At 34.8% G+C, this 18,875-nt stretch overlaps 1 protein-coding gene across 4 annotated transcripts in view; it reads right to left on the bottom strand.

The window, feature by feature from the left end:
• Window positions 1-528: 528 nt before the first annotated feature.
• Window positions 529-18,875, bottom strand: part of LOC118276681 (irregular chiasm C-roughest protein) — a 95,517-nt gene continuing 77,170 nt past the window's right edge. For 2 of the 4 annotated variants that reach the window (XM_035595119.2, XM_035595118.2), the window contains exons 6-20: window positions 18,632-18,723; window positions 17,999-18,107; window positions 17,242-17,415; window positions 14,186-14,288; window positions 12,877-13,010; window positions 10,342-10,468; window positions 9,669-9,814; window positions 9,090-9,243; window positions 8,373-8,608; window positions 7,714-7,872; window positions 6,215-6,306; window positions 5,076-5,230; window positions 4,278-4,385; window positions 3,672-3,764; window positions 529-2,182 (exon numbers count right to left, since the gene is read on the bottom strand). In XM_035595119.2, the coding sequence (XP_035451012.1) occupies window positions 2,145-2,182; window positions 3,672-3,764; window positions 4,278-4,385; window positions 5,076-5,230; window positions 6,215-6,306; window positions 7,714-7,872; window positions 8,373-8,608; window positions 9,090-9,243; window positions 9,669-9,814; window positions 10,342-10,468; window positions 12,877-13,010; window positions 14,186-14,288; window positions 17,242-17,415; window positions 17,999-18,107; window positions 18,632-18,723 (1,920 nt within the window). In that variant the 3' untranslated portion in view covers window positions 529-2,144. Of the gene's footprint in view, window positions 2,183-3,644; window positions 3,765-4,277; window positions 4,386-5,075; window positions 5,231-6,214; window positions 6,307-7,713; window positions 7,873-8,372; window positions 8,609-9,089; window positions 9,244-9,668; window positions 9,815-10,341; window positions 10,469-12,876; window positions 13,011-14,185; window positions 14,289-17,241; window positions 17,416-17,998; window positions 18,108-18,631; window positions 18,724-18,875 lie in introns of all 4 variants that reach the window. The other 2 variants (XM_035595121.2, XM_035595120.2) reach the window with 2 other exon arrangements.

The following is an 18,875-nucleotide window of genomic DNA, read 5'->3' as shown; positions in this document are numbered from 1 at the left end:
GCAAGAGTAGGCAGGAGTAGTTATTTTAGGGGCAAAAATCATCCAATGGCTTCTCCCGTCTTGGGCGAGGCGAGAGGGAGTGTCAGACTCTTACTGACTAAAAATCACCCCCTAGGAGTAGAAAACTCCTGCTCTTCAAGCCGGAGCCCCGGTAACTAGTAACTAACTAACAGACTAACCGCTAGGTAATCCGCAGCTCCCGTTCGGACATCAGCCCTACTGGACCCCATCTGATCACTATACGACTGAATGATAACGAAGAGATTATGTAGGGAAGTATTTCTTTTTAATATTTAAAAATGGTGAAAAGTGCGTGTACAATTGTACATTGTACAGTGGCATTAGGTGCCGTAATGTGCGCCTCTGTCTACCTCTTCGGGGACAAAAGGCGAGACGTTGATGTTAAAAAAAAATCAATTTATTGTCCCTATTATAATCAATTTATTGTTTACTTGCATATCAAATAACTTGACAAATTGTAACACAATGGGATCTAAATAGACGAATAAAAAATAAAACACCAAAAACTATAATAAAATCAAAAGTTTTATTCTGATAGTATCATTATTCCATTTAAAAAATAATGACAAATAATAATTATCGCATGCAAAGAACAAAAACACTGTATCATGCAATATTTTTTATACATTTTTAATTAAATTTTTTAACAACAAAAATTTGTTATTTTGCCATTAATATGCCCATTCAATGAGGTGACATTCTGTAAAGCTGTAATAACTTACATTTTTAATACCTATTTACATTTTAAAATGAAAATAAAAATTAAAATAGTGGCACACGTTTATAAGGGGTATTTTTAAAACTATAGATTCTGGCTTGTTACACATTATACGGAATCTTACCTATCGTATATAATGGAACTAAGATGCGATCCTAATTTCTTTTTACTATATAATTATCACAGAAAATATGATTTTCCTATCATTGACATTTTTAGCTAATTACTTTAATCTATCTAATCGAAACTGTCGTGTAAAAAGTTTGAAAAAACTAAGCGACAGTACAATACAAAGAATGTTAAAAATTAATTCATTTCGATACAGCACAAAAAATCATAAATTTATCTACGTAGACATTTTTTTCTTTCTATATAAAATTTATAAAATATTTTATTTTCAGTCTGTATAGTTTATATAACAAATGAATTATAATTATTATACTAATTGGAAATTAATGGAATTATAAAAAAATCGGTTACCGAATAACCGATTTATTTATTGAGCAATCGTATCGTGCTAAATATTCGGATTCGGAGAACGAAAATAAAAATAAAAAAGAAATCTGTAAACTATAATAATATATATATAAAATGCACTCATTATATTGCGAATAAAATTCTTTATACAGAATGTAACAAAAATACTTTAATTATTACAAAAAAAAAATTAGAAAGTTATTTTTCATGCATTTATCTATTCATTTATTGTATTTACAAAAATATATATTTCATTTAATTTTTATACAAACACGAAGCCATAGAATTGCACCGTACAATAATAATTTTGTCCAATTAATTTGACGCGTTAACGCAATACAATTAACAAAGAGACAGTCGAAATATTTCATTATTTTCGAAATCCAATAAATTATTCAAGTCATTATAATTCGAAATACAAAAATTGAATGCAAAAGAGAAAACACAATTTTGCTGAAAATAAATTCATTTTTCAGTTCAGTTAAAGACTTTTAAAATACTTGAATGATACCTTAAGGTACGCGTCTATAGGCCCGCATCGTACGCATCGCACGCAACGGATTTTAGTTTGTCTTGTATAGAAACTCATACAACTGCGTCCACTGATCCGCATCGTGCGGACCGCATCATCAGCAAAGCCTACATGCGATGCGTACTGAAGACGTCATACGGAATGCGTACGATGCGGGCCTGTGGACGCTTACCTTCATTCTCTGTGTTAAAACATCTCTTTTGCATTCGTTCTACAACTCAAAAATCTTCGATGTATTTTTCAAAAAATTAATTAAACAAGCCTTCAGACTTATCCTATCGTATATACACCTCAGTCATATAAAAATTCAGGAACATAGTATGATACACTTTCAGCGTTTCTCAGCTGATATTTCAAGAGTCCAATTTACACTAGTCTTATGATTTTACGCCTCTGCTATACATGAGTGCCCTGAGCCGGCTGACTACCATTACCTGTAAAAAATGGCCACAATTAACTTAAGTGAAGAAAAAAACGTTCTAGTAAAAGTAAAAATGGTCATTTGTTATTTTTAATACGGAATACAAATTGTCCGGAATGTTTTATGTAACTAGAGTATTCCGGTACGGTGGTTAGAGTTTTATTTTAATAAAAATGTAATGTTTTAATATCTTGTTCTTGAAATTGTTTTATATAGCGCTAGTTGGTCTTCGCTTTTTTAACTTTGGAGGGGATCTTTTAACCTCTTATCTGTTCTTATATAAGATACAATAGAAAATACGTTGTGTCTTGCTCAAAGGTTAAGATATATAAGGCAGTTAGGCTATTGATTCGACTAAGGCTTGTCTACGACGCGTCATTTACAAATTAATATAGGCGGCCTAAAAATGATAAATCATGTATATAAGCAATAAGCATCTTGCTTAGAAAAACTGCAAAACTACCTACGAAGCGGTCACTCACTAACTATCGTCAGTTGTCTGTTGCATCCATTCGTTAAGTAACGCGTCGACAGTAAGCCCAACTTACTTCTAGTTCAATGCTACAAAATTATACCGCGGTACAAAATACCAACCCAATAACTACTATTTATAAATGTAAATTCAATAAATAAAACTTAAAACAAATGTCGTTGGCAAACAAGTTTGCGGCAAAACTTGACACCACACAAAAACCCCAACCGACAAAACCGCTAAAACCCGATTTCAAAAAACCCCATCGCCAATCGAACCCCGAAAATAAAACTACGAACTTAAGTAGCAAGTTGGACCAATAAATAATTCAAGTCTCACTTCGAATGCAATTAGATTTATGCGACTTTGGCAACACGCTGTGGTGAGATCGATCGTAATTCAGTGGAAGTTACTAAACACAAACAATTGAGCTCGCAATGGCTGTACTTGGCAATATAACTTTGCAGACTGGTTAGAATATTATTGTTTATTTATTAGTTACGTATTTGGGAAGTAGGTTTTTTTTGGATTATGTCATTTGGTGACTGGGTTAGCTTAGTTGGTTTAGAGGTTGCTAAGACTTTGTGATCATGAATTGTGCTCAAAAATATTTAAGTGTGCTCATAGTAGTGCAGACAAATTCATAATATTGCCACTATTTTATCTACACTAAAAATACTCGTATAGTATAAAAACTATAAATTAAAAAAGTAGGTTATACGATATTTTTAGAAAATTTATAACAAAAAAAGGTAAAGGAGAAAAGCTCTACTAGTTTCGAGTCACGGAGGGACTCTTCATCATGAGCAGCCTACTAACGCTACTTGATAGAAATACGCGACGTGGCCACGTCAGCCGCGATAAAGAGTCCCTCTATGTCTCGAAACTAGTAGAGCTTTTCTCGTTTGAGTAAACCGTGAATTTTACTTAATTTAGTAACTATGTCTCAAGATAGTTATTATAAAAAAAAGGTAAAGCATTCTCAATAAGGAATTCTGCTCACCCCTTTTCTCACCAGACGCCTATTTACCTGTAGGCAAAACGACAGAGTTTCTGACTGCCGAGTAAGGGGGCGGTGCTGGTGTGGACGCCGGCTTCGCTGTGTGCACTTGACTGCTATAACCTGTATTGGAGAAGGGTTAAGGTTTAATTTTGTGTGAGGTTTTTTTTTATTTTGTGAGGTTTCGTTTTTATTGTGTAAGGTTTTTGTTGGTGTTCGGTATAATTATTTTATAGTTTGTTAATATGCTTGTTACCTATCTTGAAGTAATAATTGACACTATTGACACATTTACATATGTATTCTGTATGCTTTATGAAAAAAAATAATTCGTATTTTTAAACTGAGATGGTCACTAACACTATCATTAGAACTTGAGACACATTAACATAAATAAACTTGGAAAATATCCCGTCTCAAGTTCGAATGATAGAATTCGTATTATTATTGTATAAAAATACAATTTCATAACCATAACCATTCCATACAAAGTATTTTTTTTAATCTTGAAGAAAAGTTTAGATATAATTATTATTATTACCTCTCTAAATAATCACCAATTACCTAAAGTCCTTCAGAAACAAAAGACACGTAAACTTCTTAATAAAATCAAATAAATAGCGAACTTCAACTTACCCATATTACTATTCCTCAAGTACGGGTTCCCATACGTAGCTGAGTACCTCAAATCCACATTAGGTTGAGGTTTTGTGTTCGGCTGGGCATATATAGGTGTCGGGGACGCTACAAATAAAAACAAACAAACATTTTTACATTTTTATACTAATCGAGACTCGTAACGCCATCTAGTTAGAAAGGCGCGAATTATTTTTTTCGTAGCAGCTACGAAAAAGTACTACTAAGACTAGAGTGCTACGAATGTTTTTTTTTTTTGTTATTTAGCAATGGTGGTTTTATTTACCATCATTATCAATACTTATGAACAAAGTATAGGTATGTGTATTACAGCTTCATTGGTCCAATGGATGCAAGTGCAACTGCCGTGCGAAGGACTTTTTTTGATGGGGGAAAATCAAACTACGACTTCTCCCGCCTTGGGTCAAGCTAGACGGAGTGTCAGACTCTTACTGACTATAAACCACCCCGTTCTTACTTCTGCTCTTCGAGTCATAGCCCCGGTAAACTGCTAGGTAGTTCGCTGCTCCAGGGAGCGAAGTGTGTAGGGTTTGATTATTACCTATACCTATAATATATTCACCGACTTTTCAACAATTTTGCGAAACAGATCACATTGTGCACTCATCACCATCATCATAGTTATAAGGAACTCATAACATAACTGGTTAAAAAGGGAGGTGTTACAATATAATATTTACTAATAACATAGTGGGTGTTACAATACAATATTTTGTAAACAAGTGTGTGTTACAATACAATACAATATTAATAAATACACAAAAAACTAATACAAACCATCACCAACTGGAAGTCCCAGGCTATTAATTGCGTCCGTTTCATCTGAAGACTTGGTCGTTCGTTGTAACGTGTTGTTTTGCGATCCATTGCCGGCTGACAATGGAAGCGTTGACGCCGTGTCGATGCTGCGCGTCAATGAACCTTGTAATGATCTGTAGGGAAGAAATTGTCGTTAAGGCTTCTGAGTTTGTGTATCTTTCATGTACAATTTGTGCTTTTTTAAGAATTAGACAAAAGCTGTTTTTAATAGAAATCTATTGTAAAAATCATAGAAAATTTCAATTGAATATAAACACATGCCTACTTCTTATGTAACTTATAACTGAGTTCAAAAAAGGAGGTTATCGGTTTAATTTGTAGTATGTATGTTTGAGCGCGATTATCTCGTATTTGGTTGAACCAATTTTTATGCAGTTCTCAGCTAGTATTTTTCAAAATTATGATAAGGAAAAAATTATGGCGATTCGCTTTTAAAAAAAATATTATTCAGAAATATTCTGAAATACGTATTTGTATGCTTTTAATTAAATGTTGGCATAAATGGATTCCGAGAAGTCTATGCGCATTTGCAACGTAATATTTATATTACAAAAATACAAATACAATCGGATTATCATTTCATAGTCGAATAAAAATACATTTTAAACCCACAAACTATCTAAACGAAAGAAAACCGCATTTTACCAGTTTCCTTAGGGTTGGCACTTACAAAGTAGAGTAGCTACTTTAAATTTAATTGAAATGCAACTTAGTATACAGTATTGTATATTTAGTATACTATTTAATACTTTCAAGAAATATATAAAATAACGAATTGACTAATTAAAATAATATCACTAAATAATATGCATGACTTCTTGCATAGTTTTTTTTAAATTACTATAACTCTGACGCGTAACGAGGAGTAATCATGCTTTTGTATTAAACATCAATTACCTTTAAATAACTAAAATATTATATAAACATATTTTTTTACTTTAAAACCAAAATAACGCTACAAACAAAAACCAAATCTTTGCCACAAAATAACAATCGAACATCGAATGTCCAACCACACATTCAAGTAGGTGACAACCCTAATTCCCCTTTTAACTCTCACAATAAAGAAAATAAAAATAAAATAATCATGTACTTACCTACTAGGAGGCTCGAGGGGGGGCGACTGTACGCGGAGGTGGGGGGGCGGCGCGTACCCTTGTGGGTAGTCGTACACGTACCCCGCGGGGCTCTGCCGTGAAACATACCGCCTTTATTTTACCGCAGTAGGTTAAGTTGGGGAGTGAAGGCAGAGAATCCAGTTTGATTGGCTATCAATATAGCAGCGAGACAAACTCAACACAAGTGTTATTACTAACTACTTATTGGGGCTGTTTTAATGTCTTGAGTTAAATAAATGTAAGAGAGAATTTTTGTATATTTTTTTCTTTAATTGATTTAAATGTTACGTCGAAATTGTATATCGTTGATCACAACAAAAATTGATTTCATTTAGAAACTTTAACATCAAATTTCTTTGATTTTCAATCTCGTATTGATACCTGTTAAGAATTTTGTGTCAATACCTAACTAATAACTACATGCAAAAAATTAATTTTAATATCCAAACAAATTTTATAATAGCTCTTGATAAGCTAAAATGATATCTAACACACAAAACTTATGAGTCAATTTTGGAAAAAACACAAAATAAATAACATCGTCTGTTCAGAATGGATTTTCTGCCTTCACTTTCCTACCCTTTACATACAAAAGGTATTATTTCAGATAACTTGTGACTGTCAAATTGGTTTCTTTTTCGCTTTTGTAGTTTGATCTGAATTTCAGCTTGCGAAAATATGTTTTTCCTTTGATGCGGTATTAGCTGAGGTTTTCTTTGTGAAAAAAAATGGTAAAATAGAAAATATTATGGTATGCTAAAGTGCTCAGTTGAGTTGCTACTTATATTCGATTTTGATTTAGGCACTCAAAATGTTAGGGTTTTTTCGTTAGTATTATGGTTTTTGTGAAAGCTTTATTGTGAAGATTGATGGTCTTGTAGTAGTACGGAAATGTTTTTGAGTATGTATTTCAAAATGGTGTTACTATTTTGATTTTTGTTACTATTGTGATCCCACAGTGAACATAGTCATGCATGATCTCAAAAATCTAATTCGTAGACAATAAGTTTGTAAGGAATGGGCTACTCAAATTTTCTACTGTTGACATTACATCATATACAGCAGGTTTATGTAGCTTGGTTAAGTAAAACAGCATTATTTCCTAATTGTAAGACTTGTACAAATTATCGAACTTAGAAAAGTTTCATCATACTATTGTTTCCGTCAATCACGTTGAAACTATTGAACGGATTTTGAAGAAATTTGGTATACAGACAGGGTATGAGCTGATTTGGGTGATATGATACTTTTTATTCACACGGAAACTGCGGGCGAAGCCACTGGCAGAAACTATAATTTGAGAATATACGTTAAAACTATAGGAATAGATAATAAAACAACGAATAAGATCTTATTGGTACTTTTTCTAAGCCCAAAAACTAAGACGTTATTTAAGAACTTTTACCTTTATACCTAAACATTAAACCAATATGACAGTCACTACAAGCATAAACATACAATAATAAACCTTAACTCACCTTAAAATAAGGATCACTATACGTTGGATCGGAGTAATCGTTGCTATATCGGAACTGCATCAGAGGGTCGTCATGGCGAAGGTTGGGGAGAGGCACAGGTCCTGCCAGAGGTAGGCCTGCATGCAGCTTGCTGTCTGAACGATCGGAGCTTGTGTAGTCCTGCGGAGAAGGGACGTTATTGTAGATGTTTGCTTTTGATGTTATTACGACTTAACTGATGAGGGTTTTCTAGGTTTGGAAAAAATTGGACAAAATCAAGTTTACTGAACGTTTCATAAAAAAAAAAATTGTGTGCGTGTAGATATTGTATGAACCGGAACTGGGGATTACCTAGCGGATTTACCAGGACTCCGGCTCAAAAAGAAGGAGTAGGGACGGGGTGGTTTTTAGTCTGTAAGAGATACTCCTTCTCGCTTCTCAGGGACGGGGTGGTTTTTAGTCAGTAAGAGATACTCCTTCTCGCTTCGCCCAAAGCGGAAGAAGTCATTGGATGATTTTGCCCTAGTAAAAAAAGTTAATATATGAACTAATTTTATATGCAAACTAAATCCTTAATTTATTTTTGGAACTTAAAGCCACAAAACTATTCGCAGTTCCCCCTAATCAAGAACATAAGTCCCCCCTTAACTTCTTTCTTCTTTTCTACTTCTAGAACTTACCAATTCATAGCTCCCATCACTTTGAGGCAGCTGCGGCTTCAGATCGCTGATATTGGAGCTCCTATCACTCTCTTTATTGTAAACATCTCCCGTGGTGACAGTCACATCTGGTTTCTCATTCATCTGGCCCTTCTTCCGTCTCCTGCGATGGCAGACCACGACCAGAATGATGAAGGCAGAGAATATCACGATGCCAGATGTCACGCCTATCAGGATTATGTATAGTGGTAGGGTTTCTGCAAAGAAGATTTTTGTTAAGAACTACATACGAGTAATTATAAGTGTGGAAGAAAACATGCTTCGGCACGAATGGGCCGGCAACACACTTGTAACGCCCCTGGTGTTTCGATTGTGCATGGGCTGCGGCGATTGCTCACCCTCAGGGGATCCGTCTACTCATTTACCGGCTTAAACCATAAAAAAACTACATTTTTGATAGAGGATCAATCAGTTAGGAAGAGTGTTATTGGGGGTTTTAATTTTGAAATTGTCAGTTGAGCCTAGATTTCATAGTTTTTGACTATATGATCACAAAATATCCAGGGTTACGTAAAGGACCGGTTCAGGCATCACAGAAAATAAAAAAAAATCAAAACATTTATTTCACTCCTTATGTAACCTAATTGCACTCGGAACCACTAACCAACAAAGAAATTTAATCAAAAATCAAGATTTTTACAATTTTGAAAATGTAACAACGTTGTGTACGACACTTACTCAAAGGCTTCAGCATAATAGCAGCATTGGCGTTTCCATACTCATTAGTGACACTGCAGTTGTACTGGCCATAGTGTCTGGACTGACTGGCTCTGATCACCAGGCTGGACTTTATCACACCATCTGGTAAGGTCTCTTCTAATGTCGCGTAGTCCTGTGAAGGAATAATGAATTTAGCTTCCTCGTCAATTTTACTATGGGCCCTAGAGTAATGGGAACTTTAAAGTATCAAAGTTACTGCGGACTGCTTAGCATGTTACCGGGGCTCCGGCTTGAAAAGCAGGAGTAGGGACTTGGTGGTTTATGGTCAGTAAGAGTCTGACACTCCCTATTGTTTCACACAAAGCGTGAAAAGGCATTGGATGATTTTCCCCCTTCAAAGAAAGGTAGCGTATATTTTGAGGTGTTTTTAGAGTAGGACTGTTTCTGATTCGAAGAATTAAATCAGAGTTATAATCCCTAGTAGTGAAAGTAGTTCAGAAAACATATCTTTTTCAAAGATTGATCAATTTTAATCTTAAAATTGAGGTTTTGATAATGAATTTTCTTAATTATTTTTTCTAATTAAAGAATACTCACCGGATCCTGAATGACACTGATCTCCCGTCCCTCAAAGTACCACCTGATGTCATCAGGCTTCGGAACTGATCGTGCAGCACATTCTATCCTCACACTCTCTCCCTCCATACCAAACTGAGTTCGGTTCGAAAGGATTCTTGGAGCACCTACGGGGAAGTAAACATTTTTTCATGATTTTATAATAACTTTCGTGAGACATACTAACATAGTAATTAAATATGTTATCGGCTTACTCACGCAACTGTTTAGCAGCGCGACAGTCACCGCGTCGTGTGTCGCGTAATGCTGCTCATGAATATAAGCCTCTAGTATGGCTTGAAACTAGTCGAGTTCTTCGTCTAACAGTTACGTAAATAAGCCAATAAATTGTTTTTTATGACATCTGTTTATTTTTGCGACTGTCTTGTTGTACTTAAAGTATCTATAGGAACCAACTTGTCACAATCAGAGACATTTCATAATTATTTAAACTACTCGAACAACACTGCTCTATGACTATGAGCTCTTCATTACTATGAGCCCCTACATCGCTTGAAACTAATCGAGTAACCTCATCAAACAGTAACGTAAGTACGCCGTAAAACATTAAATCTTCCAAGACTTATAAGAGAGTATCTGTATAACTTCCAAGACTTATAAGAGAGTATGACTTATAAGAGAGTAGAATACTCACTCTTAATGAAGATGGTAGCTTCACTCTCAATCTCAGGATACCCTTCCTCGATGACCTTGCAGATGTACCGTCCAGCTGTCTCCGAATTCACGTACACCTTCAAGTTGGGAGCTTTTCCTTTGACCTGCTGAAATATTACATGTTCAAATAATACTGTCTGACTTGGAAAACTGTGATAAATATTCGATATGTGATATTCTATTCATTTGTCTATTGTTTAGTATGATGTTGATTGGTATGTAATAATACAGTTTGATTTTTAATTATATTTTTTATTTTAACTGTACTGAATAGTTATATGTCATTCAAAGTATTACATTGATCAAAGGGATGGCTACGGAAAGTGCTAAGCGTAAAAATATAGAAATAACAAATAATTCATATCATGATTATTTATTTAAATTTGATTTTACTTTATGACAGGATAATGTTGCCGATTGTCAGTCGATGGTATCGGTCGACATAGTTCACCCCGACTAAATTTTATCAGTGTCTTTCGAAATATATTCACATGCGTCGACCATCGATCGATGGCATCTATCGGCTATCGAACGATTGGTGTGTGATAGAAACTATCGATCTACATCGACTAATCCATTCCACAACCCATCGATGGGTTCGATCGTTTGATTGGTGCGATGACAAACCAGGATGAAAAGCTAGTGTAATATTTTGAAATATTATTACATTGCAAATCTCAGTCATGACTGTATAATTATGTAAATATCTAATCTATTTGTGTCTGACAACTGACTATGTTAATGCACATGTTTGTCAGCTGTCGGTTCAGATGGTAAGGGTATCTTAATATACATTTGAAAATACTTATAGGTTTGACGTAATTGTGCGTAAATATTGCCGACACACTATTAATACTATGTCAATTAAATATTGAGCAGCGCGTTTCATATCGGCCCATTGCTGAAATAAGTTATTGTCTTAGAATCAAGAATGTAGATAACAATTTTAACAAATAAAATTATCCAGCTTCAAAAAACTGATTATTCCAAAACAAATTACTATGCACTACAATTAAAATAAACAGTTGCGTATCTTCTCAACATACTTAATAGATCAACTAACAAACTCACAGAAATAGCTGTAAGTTCGTACTAAATTATTGTTATTTTTGAAGTCGGTGTCAGCCAAGAACATTAATAAATGGATGGTGGTTAACGTATACTCATCATCATCATTATCATCACCATACTAAGCCTGAAGACGTCCACTGTCCAAAAAGGCCAAGTCAAAGTCAAAGCATTTATTTCAATTATTCCTAAAATAGGCCCTTCTTCTTTCGTCAGTCTGTCTGTCAATGAAGCTAGTTTTTTTTTTATTAATGATATTTTTTTGTTGTTGTATTGACTAGTTATATTATGTCATTCAACTGTACTACATTGGTCTATGTTTACATGAGACATACAGAGATTGCTAAGCATCATCAGATGACACGTCATCAGACCCGAAACAACGATTTGAAAGATCAAAAAAAATGAGTTGCTCCGTTTAAATTTGGTTTTTTATTTTACTTTATGAACCCGTTACCCGATTGTCGGTCGGCGTAGATCAGTTAATCGGCTATATTCGTACCAACCGTGTCTTTCGAAATATATTTACATGCGTCGACCAATCCAAACTACCATCGATCGTGGATATCTATCGGCTATAGACGATTGGTGTTTAGAAACTATCGGTCTACATCGACTTATTCATTCCACCACCGATCGATGGGATCGATCTTCAATCGTTCGATTGGGGCGATAACAAACCAGGATAAAAAAGTAGTGTTAAATTTTGAAATATTATATTGCAAATCTCAGTCAGTAATAATTTTAAATAAAATCTATGTCTGATCTAATGTTAGCACATGTTTATGTGGTTAGATGGAGTCTTAGTCATGCTGACGAATACTTATAGGTTTGACGCAATGTTTTAAAAGATTGCCGACACACTTTATACTTGTAGAAATATTGAATTTCATATATTGCTGAAAGATTTTGTCTTAGAAACAAAATGTAGATACATTATTTGAACATTAGTACTAAAAATATTTAGGAAAAAATTGTCACTTCATTGGTTACAGAATGCTAGGTTTAAATCAAAAAATCAGAACATTGTGAAATCTATCTAGTTGTTCTAAAGCTAAATGCGTAATCACGTTTGGTTGGGAAATATAGATTATCGAGCACAAACGGTCATTACTTCATATTATTATTATCACACAATTACATGAACGTCCATTCATGGGAACCGAAACTAAGAACAAGCCAATAAAAGCTTAAATTCGTCTAAACTTAGTCGAGCCGAGTTTCTGTTTTAAAATCAACGTGTACTCATCATCATCATCATCACCACCATAAGCCAAAGACATTGTAACTTTTTACCAAAATTGCGCGGACGTTAGGATTTCAATTATTCCTAAATTAGCCATGTACTTCTTATAGTCTTATGTTGTCAGTCTGTCTGTCAAGTGCTAGGTAGCCTCCTAATCCTTATTTCCCAAAACGTATATTTGCCATCATGGTATTCACTTACCCCTATCCGTCCTGGTTCGTGGAACAGCCACCTGATCTCCGGCTGGGGCTGGCCATCAACATCACAGCTCAGTACGACACTGGAGCCGATGTCAGTCTCCACATTCTGAGGCCTCGTTCTGAACGTTGGTGGGTCTGTAGACAAAGGTTTGTGTTATAGATTGATGAAGAAGTATTTTGTAATAGATGCTATTGAATATGGTTAAATAGTATGTGAAATTATTTTTGTATCTGCTGATTTTAATGGTCCGTTTGTTTGGGAATTAAAATGACAAATACTTTTCGAATTTTGGTCCTTACGTGGAAACTGAGACTAAACTGCCATACTCAGTGTTGCGTAAGTATCCGCTCCTTAAGCCACTCCTGGTTTTTAAGCAAAATCGTAAGAAATACAAATATTTAATTATTATTTAATCATCTCTTGAGTATGGCGGACAATGTTGTATATTAAAATAGTTTTTGAAAGTACCCTGTACGTTGCTACATAACAAAATTCATTATCATTCATATAAAACTTTATGGTTTTGTTGAAAAAATAATGTATCTACGTGTCACCAAACAATTGCAACGTCCGTCAATTAAACATTACAGTTTTACAAAAAGCCACAGCATTCCAAATTTCAGTATCCCAAACATTTTCCCGTCCGACCAATCAGCGTTGAGCTTCATGACGTCACGAGAAGTGGGTGAGCGCGCGCATGTTATGGTGTGTATCATCGGTATAAACAACGCGGCTATTTCTTCCACTACAAAACCGAAGCATGACGTGTTTGTTGAATAGTAAAACCCTGAAATAATTGGTTGGGTGTTTCCAGTGTTTGGGCTAATTTTTTTTACCTTGTTGCATTATTCTATAAACTGTATTGATGATTAATCGATTGGTCGAGAACCAAGACGATAAGGTATGCAAAATTATTAATTAGTCTATTAATTTTACAACGTTTTATAAAAAATATATAAAGAATTAATTAATTAAAAATACTTAGATAAAACGAATTAAAGTTTAAGAGTGTGTGTTATAAAATGTACCTACAAGTGAGGTTACGTGATATTTTAAATCAATTTGTCTTCAAGAGTCACGTACTCTTGTACGTAGTCTCTCTCTAAAATTTTTAAATAATCTACGAGACGGACATTGAAATAAATAATTAATCATCTACCCTATTACATTTTCAACTATTACTAAACTGTCTACAGATACTGAATAGTATTAAATAAATAATCTTTATTTACTTACCAGCATACCAAACACCTTCGTTGCCAGTACCAATTTAAGTTCAAACGAAAATGCCATTTAAAATGATACTTACAGGTGACTTCTAAGGTGATATTCCCATCACTCTTCCCGACAGTATTGCTGACTTCACACCTGACTAGTGCTTTGTGGTGCTTTCTTGTCACATTGAAGATAATCTATAACAAATATAAAATATTAGTTTCCTAAAACCAAAAACATTAATTAACTAAAACTAACAGTTCACTTACGTAAATATAGGTATTGAGAAAAGCCCTACTAGTTTCGGGACACAGAGGGACTCTTCCTCATAAGCAGCGTGGGTGGACGCGGCGATGAGTAAACCGTTAGTTAATTTAGTTATGTCTTACAATAGTTATTATAAAAATATAACAACATCAATATGACGTATAACATCAACATACGCATATCTTCACGCCTGTCTCATGTAGGCAGAGACTACGCCAATTCCTATGTAGATACAAAGGTTCAAGTCTTTCAGAGAGCGCTGCCGCCTCTGTCCGTCTGTTTTGAATTTAATGTAGCTAATTAACCCATTAATAGTATATAAATAGAAAAATGAAGGTTTTGTCTTTAAATGTATTTATTTATTTACGCTATAGAATACAACGTTTCTCCGGGGCTCCGGCTCGAAAAGCAGGAGAAGGAGCGGGGTGGTATTTAATCAGTAAGAGTCTGACACTCCCTCTCGCCTCGCCCAAGATGGGAGAAGTCATTGGATGATTTCCCCCTCAAAAAAAAACCCCTTAATTATTAGGTGTTCCCAAATTGGCACAGCGTCCAAGAACGGGTTCTCGGAATGAATAGAACCGCGGAAAATGTTAGACCATGGTAACAAGTATATGTCCTAATTTCTGTTTGCTACACAGCATTACCTTAATTCAAGCAGTCCTAAATGAGCCATAACTATCGTAAACAACCCATAACAGACGGGACAAGCAAACATGTTCTAAATTAGACAGAAACGCATGTTTTGATTTACAACGTAAGTTTGTGCATCATGTACATTGTATATGACACCTCACACTATACAGAACCGGTTTAACTTGGTCTCGCGTTGTATGACCTTTCCACATATTCGAGGGTCAGTTTATACTGGTTTGTTTTGGTTGATGTGCATTATGTACATTGTGTATGACACCTTACACTATACAAAACCAGTTTATCTTGACCTCGCTTTGTAAGATCTTTCTGCACATTCAAGTGTCAGTTTATACTGGTTTGTGTAGCATGATGTGTGGCTATCTCTACCTAACATTACGTTGCATAATGTTATAGTTAATGCATGAACGCGCCACGCGGCAAAATTCAGTATTACACTACTCATGAAGCTATACATAACCAGTATAAATTGGCCGTCGTATGCCTAGAGATATTATAGAAAGGGAGACCAAGATATACTGGTAATGCATAGTTAGATGCGTACGTTGACTTTAGAGCGAATTGCTCTCTGTTGCCTAATTAACGATTATGTTGCTTTGTTGTTGTTGTTTTATTTGTTTGTTGAAGTACATTGTTGAGTATTCTAATCTAGTGTAGGATGGCAGTGTCTATTTCAAGGAGACTGTTGACAATGATTGCATAGATTTTGTCTTTTATCTCTTAAAGGAGTCGATTGAAGTTGCTATGCTGGTCTAACTGAATGTCTGATTTTCTGAAATGTTGTCTGCTTTCTTTTGCATATATCCATAACCACGTCTGTCTCCCATGGGGACAGGCAGAGACTATGGAACGTCATTTGCTGCGATTCTTACATACCTCTTTCGCTTCATCAACAGTCATCAGTCCTTTCATACATGCTTGTCGGTTAAGGGTACTATTAGTTTGACCATTCTTTAATATATCGCTAATCTGGTTATTAAATGTCCTTCTAAGGTACTCCTATAATATTCCTATTAATTTATTTTACGAGTATGATGAAAATTATAAAATAATTTGCCAGAAATGGGTGTTAATAACCCGAGTAATTTTATATGCGTTGCACATGCAGTATATTTGCACGTCAGCCTACCCCATTAGGGAAAAAAACCACAATCTTAATATTAGACTTTATAATACAAAAAAATCACTACAAGCCACTCCTAGTATAATCTTATAGGAACCAAAAAAGGGTATAATGTACCCAGCTTTTAAAGCTGTAACTTACAATAGTAAAGCATAGTTTACATTGTCTAACACATGCAGTTTCCCTGCAGTGTGCAACCGACATTTATTACAAAATCTCCTCAACTGTGAAGCGAGCTCAGTAGACATTATTGTCATCATTTCTCTCATATATTGTCTTACTTAGTGTGCCTAATGCTCTAGTAATTGGTGCAGGAATAAGTTAGTAACTTGTAAGACTTACCACCGTACTCAGAGTCATTTAATGGTTAATTAACCCAGTCCTTAGCAATTGTTTTCCAAACAGGTAAGTAATCATTTAATGTCTCTGAGTCTGGCAGTTAAGACTTGTTTTGTAATTGTTGTTTACATTGATAGAGATGGGGTTTGTTTAGGTAAGTTAAGTCTGTTTACTTTAATAGCTTCGATTGATCAATCTATGTACTTTTTTTACTTTTAATGGGTCGCCATTTATCCGCTATTTCGACTGGTGGTAAGTGATGATGCGACCTACGATGGAGCATGTCTGCCCAATAAGCAACCTATTCACTCGGGCCTTGAAAATACCCAGGTTGCACTCATCAGGTAGCACAGACTCCGGTAAAGAATTTGGAGCAATGACAGAAATACATTTGCATAAAGGAACATTTAATTTCTAAATTATATCTATATGTAAATAAAAATGAACAATGGTTTGTTCATTAACAAATTCAATATAGTTAAATTAAACTTTTATAGCGTATACAAAAGCATAAAAATTGCTGAAAAATAACACATACGAGCCCTTTTTTCTCGCCATAATTAGACAGAAAAATATAAACAGCATTGGTTTTAAACAGTCAGTGACTGAACTACTGTTCCCAAGACACCTACCAAGTAAGAGATCGATTAAGGCACCCCCATTCCTTAAAAGAAGAGCCCTTAAAAATAGTCCCCTCCACCACCACCTTCTCCTTAAAAGAAAAACCTCTTAAAAATAGATTATCAAAATAGTAAAAGACCACTTACCATCTCATCAACATAATCCCCTATCACAGGGTTATTGTTGATGTACCACCGATAGAACTGAGCTGGTGGGTTCGCGTCCACATCACACCGCACCCTCAGCTCCGACCCTTCAGGTATCTTGCCCCTATTAGCTCCGGAGCTGATTGATACGTTCACTTTTGGTATGTATTTGACCTTGAAAGAAGATTAAAGTTAGAAATGTGGTTGGAAAAGGAAGATTTGGTTTTTTGAACTCATGAATTGGTGTTGTGAGTCCAGAAGACTAGTTATAAGCGAAAATACGTCTTTTATTTTGTCTCATAGCCTTTTTCTAAATGATTACTGATTTACGAAAGAGCATTTTTTGGCCTTTTACAGCAACCTTTTATAGCATCTAGACTTCTTTTCGGAAAATCGTAGTGTATAATTGATAGGTCATCAGATGATCAATAAACTTAACATTATCTAATTAAAAAGGTAATAAATACTATCTTGCTAGCTGTAGAAGTCTGAGCATATTCACTTTATGTTGTAGTGAAATTTGCTTTGAAACCTAATTTTGATAAAATCGTTAGAAGACAGGCTGGTTTTCCTTCCTGATACTATAACTCCAGAACGCACAAACCGTGAGGTTTATAGCAAATAAAATCCAGGAAAATTTCAAGAGACAAGCAAGAAAAAATCATTGGTTGACAACAGATTTCGCCGGGTTTGCTAGTTTCTTAATAAATAATGAGACTTAAAATCATATTTTTTAACAGCCAATTAAGATAGTTACCTCTATATGTACAGTGGCCATCCTGGGAGCTCTATCTGCCGTGTTCTGTGCTTGACACGTAATCGTTTGATTGTGGTGACCCTTCGTCGGGGTTAACCGCAACACCGACCTGTGATAGATGCATTCGTATTACTATCTATTAAAATAAATGTTAATCTGTAATCTTGTGTGAAACAAATATTAAATGCATAACAACTGTTTTCTTAATTATTATGGTTTTCGGCTTCTTCACGTAATTATTTGACGAGGAATTCGACTGATTTTTAATAGGAGAATAATTTTAATATGAGCCTCTAGCATGGCTTGAAACTAGTCGAGAGAAAAATATAATAATTAATTTAGGATGTCTCACGAAACTTATAATATTTTTTTCTTCTTTATGTATTATAATTTTCCTGATACTTTGACTCAGATGCGTGACGTATGTCTTGTCATGAATATGAGTCCCTAGCGTGGCTTGAAACTAGTTGAGTTTCTCATCAAACAGTTGTGATAGTAAGTCGGTAAACAATTCTCTGTTTTCTTCCTTAGGTAGTTCCATTTTGTTTTAATCGCAAGCTTTATATCTTATGCTTTTTTATCGAATTCTAGTATATATAGAAGGTGACAATGTAATCAGAAAGTAATACGTACCTTGTAATATATCTCTGGCCGTCAGGTAACAGTTCCACTGTACTTTTGACTGGCTTCTTAATTACTTGCTGGTTTCCATCGAGCCATGTAATCTACAGAAATGAAAAGTAGATTAAAGATGTGGGACTTAGCACAATCTTAGGTTATTGCAATTGCCTAAATGGCACTAGTTTTATCAAGAACGTCAAAAGTAAACTAACAAGTCATCATATAAACAATAAAACTATAAGACAGATGACGCGGT

This window comes from Spodoptera frugiperda, chromosome 17, assembly GCF_023101765.2.
Source record: "Spodoptera frugiperda isolate SF20-4 chromosome 17, AGI-APGP_CSIRO_Sfru_2.0, whole genome shotgun sequence".
In the NCBI taxonomy this organism is placed as follows: domain Eukaryota; kingdom Metazoa; phylum Arthropoda; class Insecta; order Lepidoptera; family Noctuidae; genus Spodoptera; species Spodoptera frugiperda.
The sequence above is the reverse complement of the archived record's forward strand: the minus strand, read 5'-3'. Positions and strand labels throughout refer to the sequence as shown.